Source organism: Trachypithecus francoisi, unplaced genomic scaffold, assembly GCF_009764315.1.
Source record: "Trachypithecus francoisi isolate TF-2019V2 unplaced genomic scaffold, Tfra_2.0 Lachesis_group7, whole genome shotgun sequence".
NCBI classification, from domain to species: Eukaryota; Metazoa; Chordata; class Mammalia; order Primates; family Cercopithecidae; genus Trachypithecus; species Trachypithecus francoisi.
Window position 1 is genome coordinate 50644946 of NW_022681472.1, and position 13311 is coordinate 50658256.

A 13311-nucleotide genomic window follows, 5' to 3' on the forward strand; every position below is an offset into this window, starting at 1 on the left:
GAGTTCAAGGTTGCAGTGATCTATGATAGCACTGATACACTGCAGCTTGGGTGACATAGCAAGACCCTGCCTCAAAAACAAAAAACCTCACTGGAGTGGTAAGACTTGTGCCAACAAGACCTTAGGAATATCATCCAGAGAAAAGCACATGTTACTGTGACTTTAATAAAGTTCCAAAATATGAAAATCAGAAAATAGTGTAATGGGTAGCTAAGAAGGGGAAAATAGCAATTTTGTTGCATCTTTGAGATTCATCACTTATACATTCAGGAGTATGGTAGAAACTGTATTTCTTCAAATGGGATTGTGTTTTTATGAACTCTGTGGGTTTTGTTTAGTGCTGATGAAGTAGTTGAGCAGCTATAACAGGTGTGTTTTCTCACACTTGCGAAGCTGCTGTGTTGCTCCTGTGGAGCCCTGCCTTGCTCGTGTTTTGTTACGGAGGTGAAGCTAGTGGTTGCTCCATAGTTTCGAAACCACTTATGTCAGTACTTTTCTGGTAGTGGCTGATTAGTTTCATTTTCAGAAATCTCCTTTCCCCTCCTCTCACCAACACCCTTTCTTTCTTTTCTGCTCTTCCATCCTTGAGAAGTAGCTAAGAAAAAGTCTGTATGTTATAATGTGGGTATTTTTTGTAGTTCACAGATAATATATTTTAAATCATTTAAATTTATTAGAATCACTTCTTAGCATGTTTTTTCAGCTAAAGTTTTTAATTTGTTTGTTTGTTTGAAACAGAGTCCCACTCTGTCACCCAGGCTGGAGTGCAGTGGCATGATCTTGGTTCACTGAAATCTCTGTTGCCCAGGTTCAAGCGATTCTCCTGCCTCAGCCTCCCAAGTAGCTGGGATTACAAGTGCCTGCCACCGTGCCTGGCTAATTTTTGTAGTTTTTAGTAGAGACAGGGTTTCACCATCTTGGTCAGGCTGGTCTTGAATTCCTGACCTCGTGATTCACCTGCCTTGGCCTCCCAAAGTGCTGGGATTACAGGTATGAACCGCCATGTCTGGCCATATCATTAGTGTTTTTTAGTTTGTTTTATGAACTTATGTTTAGAGTATTAACTTTTTTTTTTTTTTTTTTTGAGATGGAGTATCGCTCTGTCGACCAGGCTGGAGTGCAATGGTGCCATCTTGGCTCAAAGCACCCTCCACCTCCTGAGTTCAAGCGATTCTCCTTCCTTAGCCTCTCCAGTAGCTGGGATTACATGCACGCACCACGACATCTGGCTAATTTTTCTATTTTTAGTAGAGACGGAGTTTCACCATGTTGGCCAGGCTGGTCTTAAATTCCTGACCTCATGATCCACCTGCCTTGGCCTCCCAAAGTACTGGGATTACAGGCATGAGCCACCACGCCTGGCGTAAAATTTTTTTCTAATAACATAGCTGGATTGCCTCTTATTGAATAATTCCTTTTTACCTCTTATTTTTGGTTTGTGATCTTCAGTTTTAAAAAAGGGGTAGCAGGGCTGTTTTTGCTCTTAATCAAATTTTAAAATTTTAGGAAGAAAAGGTTTTCATAGTAAGATATTTTTGTGATTTTTTTCAACTTGTATTTTCCGTTATACAAAGACTTGTTTAAAGTAAAACACTTTACCATGATTTTTGAAATGGGTGCAACTTTATGTATGTGTTCTAGGAGGTAATACAGATTTTCATTGAAGACAACTTAACCTTGAGTTTACCTGTCCAGTTCCGACAATCAGTCCTAAGAGAACTCTTTCAGAAAGCTCAACAGGGGTAAGTTGAAAAATTACTTTTTGATTTTTGAATAGAACAGCAAGTGCATTCTGGTTATCAAAACCACATCTTCAAATTACCTATGGCTCTGTGACATTATTTTCATGTTGTTAATATAAGGAAAATTAATATAGTCTGTTTTAAATAGTGCTTGTGGGGCCGGGCACGGTGGCTCATGCCTGTAATCCCAGCACTTTGAGAGGCCAAGGTGGGTGGATCACTTGAGGTCAGGAGTTTGAGACTAGTCTGGCCAACATGATGAAACCACGTCTCTACCAAAAAATACAAAAATTAGCCGGGCGTGGTGGTGCACACCTGTAGTCCCAGCCACTCAGGAGGCTGAGGCACGAGAATCACTTGAACCCAGGAGGTGGAGGTTGCAGTGAGCCGAGATTGTGCCACTGTACTCCAGCCTGGGTGACAAAGCAAGACTCTGTCTCAAAAAAAAAAAAAAAAAAAAAGTACTTGGGGGAAAAATAGTACATAGCAAAATTTCATTCTGTTGTCTAATGTGTAACTAAGTTGTCCCTTGATAAATTCAAAACCTATTCTGCTTTTTTTCTCCCCATGATTTGGTATATATTTATTAGTACGCTTGAATATTCTAAAATTTTACCTCTCAAGAACAAATGGCTCATTCTTGTGAATATAATTTTGTAATATACACCTTTCTTTTGTAGTAAAAATAACATTAGTTGATCTACTTTTGTATTCTACAGAAATGAAGCTCTAGATGAAATCTGTTTTAAAGTTTGTGCCTGTAATACAGTTCGTGATATACTGGAAGGCAGAACAATTAGTGTTCAATTTAACCAACTATTTCTTAGACCAAATAAAGAGAAAATAGACTTTCTTCTTGAGGTATGACATGTTTTTCTTTCCCCTTTTGATTTATAATTTGCTTTAAGCTTACCAGTGACCTCTTAATTGCCAAATCCAGTTCCTTTTTTCCTGTCTGCCTTGCCTTTCTGTACCTGACAGTTGGCACTTTTGACAGACTCTGCCCTTCTGCCTGGTCTTCTGCTGTAGTTCTTTTTCTAGTTCTCCCCCATGTTTCTTCAGCATCTTTATTGGATTCTCCTTAGTCCTTCACTGACTTCTCTATTGCTCTTCCTTTAGTATTTCTTTTCATGGAACTTTTGTCCTTGGCTCACTCATCATTTTTGATTTACTTCCAAAACTTCACTCATCTGTTTCATCACCTGTTTACTAAGAACTCCCAAATCAAACCTCTAGTCTCTCATGTGTGCTGTGGAATCTGTGTTTCTACTGGATCACTCTACTTCTTTCTTAACAGTCTTAATGTTACAGACATTGAGAGAAGTACATAAAGCGCAGATAATACCACTTCCAAAAATACGTTGCCAGCACTTTAGAAGCCTTTGCTGTGGTCTTTACAACCTCCTCTACCTTCCCTCGAGGTAGCCACTCCCCTGGCTTTTGTGATCATAATTTTCTTCCTTGCTTTTACAGTTGTATCACCTCTGTATGCATCCTTAAAGAACATTCTTTAATTTGCCTATTTTGAACTTCATATAAATGGAATCATACCATATGTATTCTTCATCTTCTTTCACTGAAGAGATTTGTGAGATTTATTCAAGTTGTATATAAATAACAATTTTTTCCTTGCTTTAAGAGGCTGGGCATGGTGACTCACACCTGTAATCTCAGCACTTTGGGAGGCTGAGGCGAGTGGATCATGAGGTCAGGGGTTCAAGACGAGCCTGGTTAACATAGTGAAACCCCGTCTCTACTAAAAATACAAAAAATTAGCCAAGTGTGCTGGCAGGCGCCTGTAATCCCAGCTCCTTGGGAGGCTGAGGCAGGAGACTCACTTGAACCCGGGAGGCAGAGGTTTCAGTGAGCGGAGATCACACCACTGTACTCCAGCCTGGGCAACAGTGAGAGACTCTATCTCCAAAAAAAAAAAAAAAGTTAGAATATTATATGGACCACGCCACAATTTCTTCAGTCTTATGATAGGGGACATTTGTCTTTTTTACAGTTTTTGGCTATATACACATATGGTGAGGGACATTTGTGGTGTTTGTAGTTTTTGTTGTTTGGAACATACTTGTACATATATCTAGGTGTGCATATGTACCAGTTTATGTTATATACCTAGGGAAAAATATATCTGCAACATTAATTTTTAAAAACCGAGTGGCTTATACCACCAGGATGGCTGAGTGTTCTCTTTGGTCAATATCCTTGTTAACATTTGATGTTGTCAGATTGCCTGTGAGGTGGTTGTATAACAGTATCTCATTGAGGTTTTCATTTCTACAACTCTTCATTTAATTTTTACTCATGGATTTTGTTTTTTGAGGTACCTTTTCCAAGTGTTATGCCTCTTTTTTTTTTTGAGATGGAGTTCTGCTTTTTTTATTTTTTTGAGATGGCACCCCCTCTGTTGTCTGGCCAGGCTGGAGTGCAGTGGCACAATCTCGGCTCACTGCAACCTCCGCCTCCCTGGTTCAAGCGATTCTCCTGTCTCAGCCTCCTGAGTAGCTGGTACTACAGGTGTGCACTAACATGCCTGGCTAATTTTTATATTTTTAGTAGAGACAGGGTTTTGCCATGTTGGCCTGGCTGGTCTCAAACTCCTGACCTCAGGTTATCCGCTTGCCTTGGCCTCCCGATGTGATAGGATTACAGGTGTGAGCCACTGTGCCTGGCTGGAGTTCGCCCAGGCAGTGGTACAATCTCAGCTCACTGCAACCTCCACCTCCCAGTTTCAAGTGATTCTCCGGCCTCAGCCTCTGGGGTAGCTGGGATTACAGGCGCCCACCACCACGCCCAGCTAATTTTTGTATTTTTAGTAGAGACGAGGTTTCGCCATTTTGGCCAGGCTGGTCTTGAACTCTTGACCTCAAGTGATCCGCCCACCTTGGCCTCCCAAAGTCCTGGGATTACAGGCATGAGCCGTGCCCGGCCGTGTGATGCCTCATTTTTCTATTACATTGTTCATCTGTTTTTTGGAAGGAGCTTTATTTTTGTGGGAGATCTGTATATATTCTCTCTTTTTTTTTTAACCAATTTTAAATATTGCAGATATCTTCACTGAGTTTGACTTTTCTTTTTTGTTTTTTTTTTTTGAGATAGGTCTCACTCTCTCACCCAGGTTGGAGTGTAGAGATGTGATCTCAGCTCACTATAACCTCCACCTCCTGGGTTCAAGCCATCCTCCCACCTCAGCCTCCTGAGTAACTGGGACTACAGGCACGTGCCACCACTCCTGGCTAATTTTTTTATTCTTAGTAAATATGGGATTTGATCATGTTGGCCAGGCTGGTCTTGAACTGCTGAGCTCAGGTGATCCACCCACCTCGACTTCCCAAAGTGCTGTGATTACAGGCATGAGCCACCATGCCCAGCTTAATTTTCTTTATATTGTTCCAAAGCTCCTAAATTTAATATCAAATTTACCAATTTTTATCCATTATAGTGATTTCTGTGTGTTGCTTAAGAAAGCTTTTTCCTATCATGTCATGAAGATATTCTTCTATTATATCTTCTAAAAGCTTTATAGCATAGCCTTCCTTTCACATTTACATCTTTAATCAACCTACAGTTGATTTTTGTGTGAAGTAGGAAGTGTTCCAGCACCATTTACTGAAAGGTTAATCTTTTTCCATCAATCTCTAGGGCCACCTTTATTGTATGCCGGGTGTTTATATATGTATGGGCCTGTTTCTGAGCCATTTTATACCACTTCTCTATTTGTTTATCCATACCTCATTATGTCCACATCCTGATACCATTGAGAGCAAGTTCTACCTTTTTTTTCAAAGTTGTATTGGTTATTCTTGTCCCTCATGCTGTTGCCCAGGCTGGAGTGCAGTGGCGTGATCTTAGCTCCCTGCAACCTCTGTCCGCTGGGTTCAAGCGATTCTTCTGCGTCAGCCTCCCAAGTAGCTGGGATTACAGGCATGCGCCACCATGCCCGGCTTATTTTTGTGTTTTTAGTAGAGACGAGGTTTCACCATATTGGCCAGGCTGGTCTCAAACTCCTGACCTCGTGACCCACCCGTGTCGGCCTCCCAAAGTGCTGGGATTACAGGCGTGAGCTACCACACCCAGCAGTCCTTTGCATTTTTATGTGTAAACATTAGACTCAGATTGTCAAGTTCCACAAATCTGTTGTATTTTTGTTTGGAATTACATTAAATTTAGAAACCAGTTTAGAAAGAAATTATGTCTTTTTTTTTTTAGCTTCTTTTTTATATTAGAAAAAATTTTATGGGCAGCCTCCCAAGCCAAAATGTGCTTAGGGAGACCCCCAATAATTTACATCTTTACATTATTGGGTGTCCTAACCCGTGAATGGGTATGAGGGCTCTTGATTTCTTTAGGTAGTCTTTAGTATCCTTTAGAACTTTCTAATTTTTCCATAGAAGTCTGAAATTTTTTTTTTTTTTTTTTTTTTTTTTTTTTGAGGCAGAGTCTCGCTCTGTCGCCTGGACTGGAGTGCAGTGGCCGGATCTCAGCTCACTGCAAGCTCCATCTCCCAGGTTTACGCCATTCTCCTGCCTCAGCCTCCCGAGTAGCTGGGACTACAGGCGCCGCCACCTCGCCCGGCTAGTTTTTGTATTTTTAGTAGAGGCGGGGTTTCACCGTGTTAGCCAGGATGGTCTTGATCTCCTGACCTCGTGATCCGCCCGTCTCGGCCTCCCAAAGTGCTGGGATTACAGGCTTGAGCCACCGCGCCCGGCCTAAGTCTGAAATTTTTATATAGTTCTTAAAATGTAGACTTGAAAATAGTTTATGCATTGATACAGAGGTATAATTTAACTTTCTAATAATTTTATATCCAACAACTTTGCTTAGCTTCTAAAAATTCTATTTTATCCATATGTTTTTCATTTTTCTATGTATGCAGTCATCTGTAAAGAATGCATTTTGTTTATTCCTTTTCTAACCTTTTAATTTTGATTTATTTTTACTTTTTGTGTTTTGAGATGGAGTTTCTTTCTTGTTGCCCAGATTGGAGTGCAATGATGCGATCTCTGCTCAGCGCAACCTCTGCCTCCCAGGTTCAAGTGATTCTCCTGCCTCAGCCTCCCCAGTAGCTGGGACTACAGGCATGTGCCACCACGCCCAGCTAATTTTGTATTTTTGGTAGAGATGGGTTTCTCCATGTTGGTCAGGCAGGTCTCAAACTCCCGACCCCAGGTGATCCACCCGCCTCGGCCTCCCAGAGTACTGGGGTTACGGGTGTGAGCCACCGCGCCCGGCCTCTTTTTACTTATTCTTAATGTGCTGGCTATTACCTCCAGTACAGTGTTCAGTAGAAGTGGGAATAGTGAACTGCCTTATCTCACTCCCAGTCTCAGAAGGAAAGCTTGCACTATTTCACCATTTAGAATGATGTTTGTTGTAGGTTTTTCTTGTAGCTATTCCTTATCTGATTAAGGAAGTTCCCTTCTCTCCTTAGTTCACTGAAGGTCCTGTTTTTAAAATAATGAATTATTTGTAGATTGTATTAAATGCTTTTTCTATGTCTGTTGAAGTGATCACATAATTTCTCTCCTTACCTGTTCATGTGATAAAGTATAATTGATTTTCAAGTGTTAAACCACCTTTGCATGTCGAGAATAGACCCAACTAGGTCATGATCTTTTTTTAATAGAAATTGCTGAACTTGGTTTGCCAATATGTGAAGTTTTTTTTTTTTTCTACATTCATGTGTGAGATTGATGCACATATTTTTATTTATTTTTTTTTTTTGAGGCGGAGTCTTGCTCTGTCGCCCAGGCTGGAGTACAGTGGCCGGATCTCAGCTCACTGCAAGCTGCGCCTCCTGGGTTCCCGCCATTCTCCTGCCTCAGCCTCCCAAGTAGCTGGGACTACAGGCACCCGCCACCTCGCCCGGCTAGTTTTTTTGTATTTTTAGTAGAGACGGGGTTTCACTGTGTTCGCCAGGATGGTCTCGATCTCCTGACCTTGTGATCCACCCGTCTCGGCCTCCCAAAGTGCTGGGATTACAGGCTTGAGCCACCGCGCCCGGCCTATTTTTTTATTTTTTATTTTTTGAGATGGAGTCTCACTCTGTCGCCCAGACTGGAGTGCAGTGGTGTGATTTCGGCTCACTGCAACTTCCTTCGCTGGATTCAAGTGATTATCCTGCCTCAGCCTCCAGAGTAGCTGAGATTACAGGCACCCACCACCATGCCCAGCTAATTTTTTTGTGTTTTTAATAGAGACGTGGTTTTACCATGTTGGCCAGGCTGGTTTCAAACTCCTGATCTCAAGTGATCCTCCCACCTCTGCCTCCCAAAGTGCTAGGATTACAGGTGTGAGCCACCACACCCAGCCGACGCACAAATTTCTTTTTTTCTTATCCTGCCTTTGATTTTGGTGTCAAGGTCATGCTTGCCTTATAAATAAGTTGAGGCATCTGTCTTTTTTGTTGTCTGGAAGAGTCTGTGTAAAAATGAAGTCATTGCTCTTTCAGTGTTGGGTAGAATTTACCAGTAAAGTCTGGGCCTGGGTAATTTTTCTGTGGGAAGATTTTTGATCAGTGATCATAGAGCTGTATTCTCATTTTTCTAGAGTTAGTTTTAAAAGTTACTTTCTAAGGATTTGTCCATTTCATCTTGTTTATTAGTATTAAAATTTATTATTTTAATATTAAAGCATCTACCGAGATGCCCACTAGTTTGAATTTTTCTTTTTTAAAATTGAGGTGTGTGAAATTCACATAACATGATCTGTTAGCTCAGGTGATCCACCCACCTCGGCTTCCCAAAGCGCTGTGATTACAGGCATGAGCCACCATGCCCTGCTTAATTTTCTTTATATTGTTAGGTTTGCTAATCAGAAGTTAACAACCCATGTTCTCTACATTGTTCCATGACACATGTAAAATGCATCTCATTATGTGAATAAATAATCTGTTGTAAAAGGAGACTCAGATATTTATTACTTACCATAATATATTTATATATGGCAGCAAAGGAGCAAAATTACTAGAATGTAAGTGTATAATACATATTCCAAGATGCTTAGATATTATTTACTGATAGGTTAATTTGTTAATCAAAGAATGGTATTTGAACACAGTACTTTTAAAACACTGCTTTTTTTTTTTTTTTTGAGAGGGTGTCTCTCTCTGTTGCCCAGGCTGGAGTACAGTGGCCTGATCTCGGCTCACTGCAACCTCTGCCTCCTGGGTTGAAGTGATACTCCTGCCTCAGCCTCCCCGAGTAGCTGGGACTACAGGTGTGCACCACCACACCCACGTAATTTTTTTTGTATTTTTAGTAGAGACAAGGTTTCACCATGTTGGCCAGGCTGGTCTCAAACTCTTGACCTCAGGTGATCCACCTGTCTCAGCCTCCTAAAGTGCTGGGATTAGAGGCAGGCGCACCCAGCCTGTTTTTTTTTAATAACAGTTTCATCAAGATATAATTCACATACCATATAATTCACACACTTAAAGTGTGTAAGTCAGTGGGTTTTAGTATAGAGTTGGGCAACTATCACTTTACTTCCTGTTTTCACCCCAGAAAAATAATCTCTTATTCATTACCTGTCACTCTTCATTTTCTCTCAATCTCGCACCACCTGAGGCAACTACTAATCTGCTTTCTATCTCTATAGATTTATCTGTTCTGGATATTTTATGTAAATGGAACTATGAAATAGATGATCTTTTGTAACTGGCTTCCTTCACTTAGCATGTTTTCAATATTGTACAGTGTATCAGTACTTCATTTTTTATGGCTGAATAGTACTTCATTGAATGGATATATACTGTATTTGTGTGTTCATCAGTTGGTAGACTGCAAGTGATTTCTACTTTTTGGCTACTGTGATTAATACTACTATGAATGTTCTATTTTTTGTGTGTGTCAACGTAGAAAATATTTAGCAATTTCTTGAGATTATGGACTTTTACGCTAGTTATATTTTATTTTGGCTTCTTATAAATAATATATGGGGAGGAATCCTAATCTAATGAATAAATTCAAAATAATATGAAAATATTATTTGTAGATAAGTGATATAACCATAACTAGTTTCTATTCTTTGTTTGCATTGTTTACTTTTTAAATCTTGCTTACCTTTTTAAACTATTCATGAATAGCTCATGAATATAGAACCATTAGTTCTATATTTGTGATAAATCAGTTATTCTTTTCAATTATTTTCTTTTTGGTTTTAACATTTTTTTTTTTTTTAACTCTTTTCTGACAGGAGCTACTGATTTCTGTGGTTTATCACTTAATATAATTTGGCAACATACTTGATAAATTCTGTGAGAACTGTATAGCATGGTAACTAGGTTATTCTTTGGTACATGTATACACCTGTACTTATTAAAATGGTCACATTCCATTCCCTCTTTGTGATGGGTTCTTATTCCTTGGTCTCATCTCTTCTGTTAAGTTACTTAACCAAATCTGTGATTGGTACATGGTTGAAAAGGGAAAATTCAGTTGTTTTTAAATCCTACCTTTTCAAATTATAATTTACATTTTTAAAAGTACCCATATTCAAATGAAAATTACTCAAATTCCTAGGTATGTTCAAGATCAATAAATTTAGAAAAAGCTGCAGAGTCTTTGAAAGGAAACATGGCTGCTTTTCTAAAGTAAGTATCTTTCTTTTCTTTCTTTCTTTCTTTCTTTTTTTAACTTTGAACTTAGTCCTCTGAAAAAAATATCTCTATTATCTTTTGTTTTTGTCTTGGGTATCTTTTAACCAAGCAGTAACTGGTGTTTGAGAACCCATTAAGTTCAAATTTGTATAGCCACGTGAGACGTTAGGATTATATAGTTACCTTTTTTTAAATATTGTGGCATTGACCTCACAATTTTAAATAAGGACCAAAAGGAAATTTTAAAATCTATTTTAAAATATCATTATACAGCTTCTTTAATGGTGACTTTTTAAATAGCTTATTAAAATTGGTTGATATGATTGTTTTTCTCAAACTAAATTATACACTTTTTTGTTTCACAATATTTCTTACTGATCTAGGAATGTGTGTCTGGGGTTGGAAGATCTGCAGTATGTTTTCATGATTTCTTCACATGAGCTTTTCATTACATTGTTGAAAGATGAAGAACGAAAGCTACTTGTTGATCAGATGAGGAAGAGATCCCCTAGAGTAAATCTGTGCATTAAACCTGTAACTTCATTTTATGATATCCCAGGTTAGCTCTCTAGTCTGCCAGCCAAAATATTGGCATGTTTTGCCCCTCTATTCAAATTAACATTGAAATATATTTGAGGATTCTCTCTTATTTGTTTTAATTAACACTTGTGTTGGTAATTAATAGAAATTCACCTGTCTTCCATATCAGATTTCTGTATAAGCAGCTATGCTCTGGAGCTCTGCCAAGCCAATGATTAGTGCAGATTCAGGCCTAGATACATAAAAGATTTTAGCTGGGGAAATAGAGCAAGGTAACACTGCTGCCAATATGTTCATGGAGGTAAAAAAAAAAAAAAAAAAAAAAAGTGGGGGGAGGGGAGAGGAGTGGTGAGAGATGCTGGGACCAAAAAGACGACAGACTTTCGTGCATGTCAGTCTGTATCACTGCTAGTATTTGCTGGCTGAACATTTTTGTCAGTATTGCCATTTTTGCCTTATTTATTTTATTTTTTTCCCCCATTTTTGCCCTTACAAATATAAGGGCAAAATATTGTAGAAAATACAATGCTAGTTTTAAATAAGAAACATACACTTCAACATTTAATATAGATGAGAGAGAATTCAGTTGGTTTAACAAAAGCAAAATTTTAGTTTCTTTGACCTTCACTAGATTTAAACTGGTTGAATGTCCAGTTGTAAAGGAAAAGGGTAAGGTTAACACATACAGAAATGCTGGAAATGCATTATTGAAGACTGTGCCTGATAGCTGAGCTGTAATTAGGTATTTTGGTAATCATTTTTGGTTCTCTGGGAAGAGCATGCCCCTTTCTCTCAAAAACCACATGCTTAATGTTTATTACTCAAAATTAACATTTTATATATGCTTTTGTTAACACATGATGTTCAAAAGTAGTGTATAAGTAGTGTGTAACTCTGTGTATAAGTTAATTATTTTCATATATTCCACATAGTTCTTTGCATGAATTAAATATTGATTTTATCTTGTTTATATTTTCATTATCTTTATTTTAAAAATGCATTCATTTATTAAATGTAGATATAGTAAAATTGTGTTAGGTTTTCTATGTGAAGATAAAGTTAATATGTAATTTACACAATGTTGAATCAGTTCTCAAGATGATAGCAGCTTTTAATTTATAGATGTAATATAAAATACATAATTTTAAGTAAATTTTCATTCTCATATGTATATCATTGAATTAAATCATTGAAATATAAATCTTTTTTTAGCTTCAGCAAGTGTCAACATTGGTCAGTTAGAGCATCAACTGATATTGTCAGTGGATCCTTGGAGGATTAGACAAATTTTGATTGAATTACATGGTATGACTTCAGAGCGCCAATTCTGGACAGTGTCTAATAAGGTAAACCCTATGTCAAGAACAAATAAGAAAATTGCTGTTGTTTTCTGAGGTAATTTAATAGAAAAGCTGTTCCCTAACCTTTTTGATAATAAGGACCTCTTTTACTTAACAGTTGTGAGACCTTCACATGACCACAATTGCATTTTTAACATCCATTGACAGAAAAAATAGGAAATGTCAGAAACAAAAGGATACCATTGAATGAATAACATCTAAAAATCAGTTTTTCCATTTGTTGACAAAATATATGCATTTTATTTCATTCATTTATTTTTTGAGACGGAATCTCACTCTGTTGCTCAGGCTGGAGTGCAGTGATATGATCTTGGTTCACTGCAACCTCTGTCTCCCAGATTCAAGTGATTCTCCTGCCTCAGCCTCCCAGGTAGCTGGGATTACAGGCATCTGTCACCGTGCCTGGCTAATTTTTGTATTTTTAGTAGAGATATGGGGTTTCACCATATTGGCTAGGATGGTCTTGAATTCCTGACCACAAGTGATCTACCCATCTCTGCCTCCCCAAGTGTTGGGATTACAGGTGTGAGCCACCACACCGGCTGCATTTTAAATATAGTTGTAAATATATGTAACTGGTATATTATTTATGCATTCTGTAGCATAATACTTCATTATGGAGCATTTTTGGCTTTAAATGTTCCTTTAAAAATTCCCAGCTAATACATTTACCTGTTTCTGAGTTTATTTATTAGAAATTTTTCCTGCATAGAAAGTGCAAATGAAAATAGCTTTTAAAATGCCATGTCAGTGGAATGTAGCTTAGAGATACAAGGGAAGTAATCTATAGATACAGTAGAAATTAAAGCAATATCGTAATGCTCCTGATTAACTATGTACTTACTCTTCCTCTGCTGAAGATGTAGTAAAAAGGCAGCCAGAAATGTATGGGTTTTTTTTTTTTGGGCGACAGAGTTTCATTATTGTTGCCCAGGTTGGAGTGCAGTGGTGCGATCTTGGCACACTGCAACCTCTGCCTCCTGGGTTCAAGCAGTTCTCCTGCCTCAGCCTCCCGAGTAGCTGGGATTACAGGCTTGCCCCACCACACCTGACTAATTTT

At 38.4% G+C, this 13311-nt stretch overlaps 1 protein-coding gene across 1 annotated transcript in view; it reads left to right on the forward strand.

Moving 5' to 3' along the window:
- The window catches only part of INTS8 (integrator complex subunit 8), a 59054-nt gene that overhangs the window by 17073 nt on the left and 28670 nt on the right, over positions 1-13311 (forward strand). The window contains exons 9-13 of the mRNA XM_033202658.1: positions 1642-1742; positions 2462-2603; positions 10274-10344; positions 10734-10909; positions 12103-12236. Of these exons, the coding sequence (XP_033058549.1) occupies positions 1642-1742; positions 2462-2603; positions 10274-10344; positions 10734-10909; positions 12103-12236 (624 nt within the window). The remainder of the gene's footprint in view (positions 1-1641; positions 1743-2461; positions 2604-10273; positions 10345-10733; positions 10910-12102; positions 12237-13311) is intronic.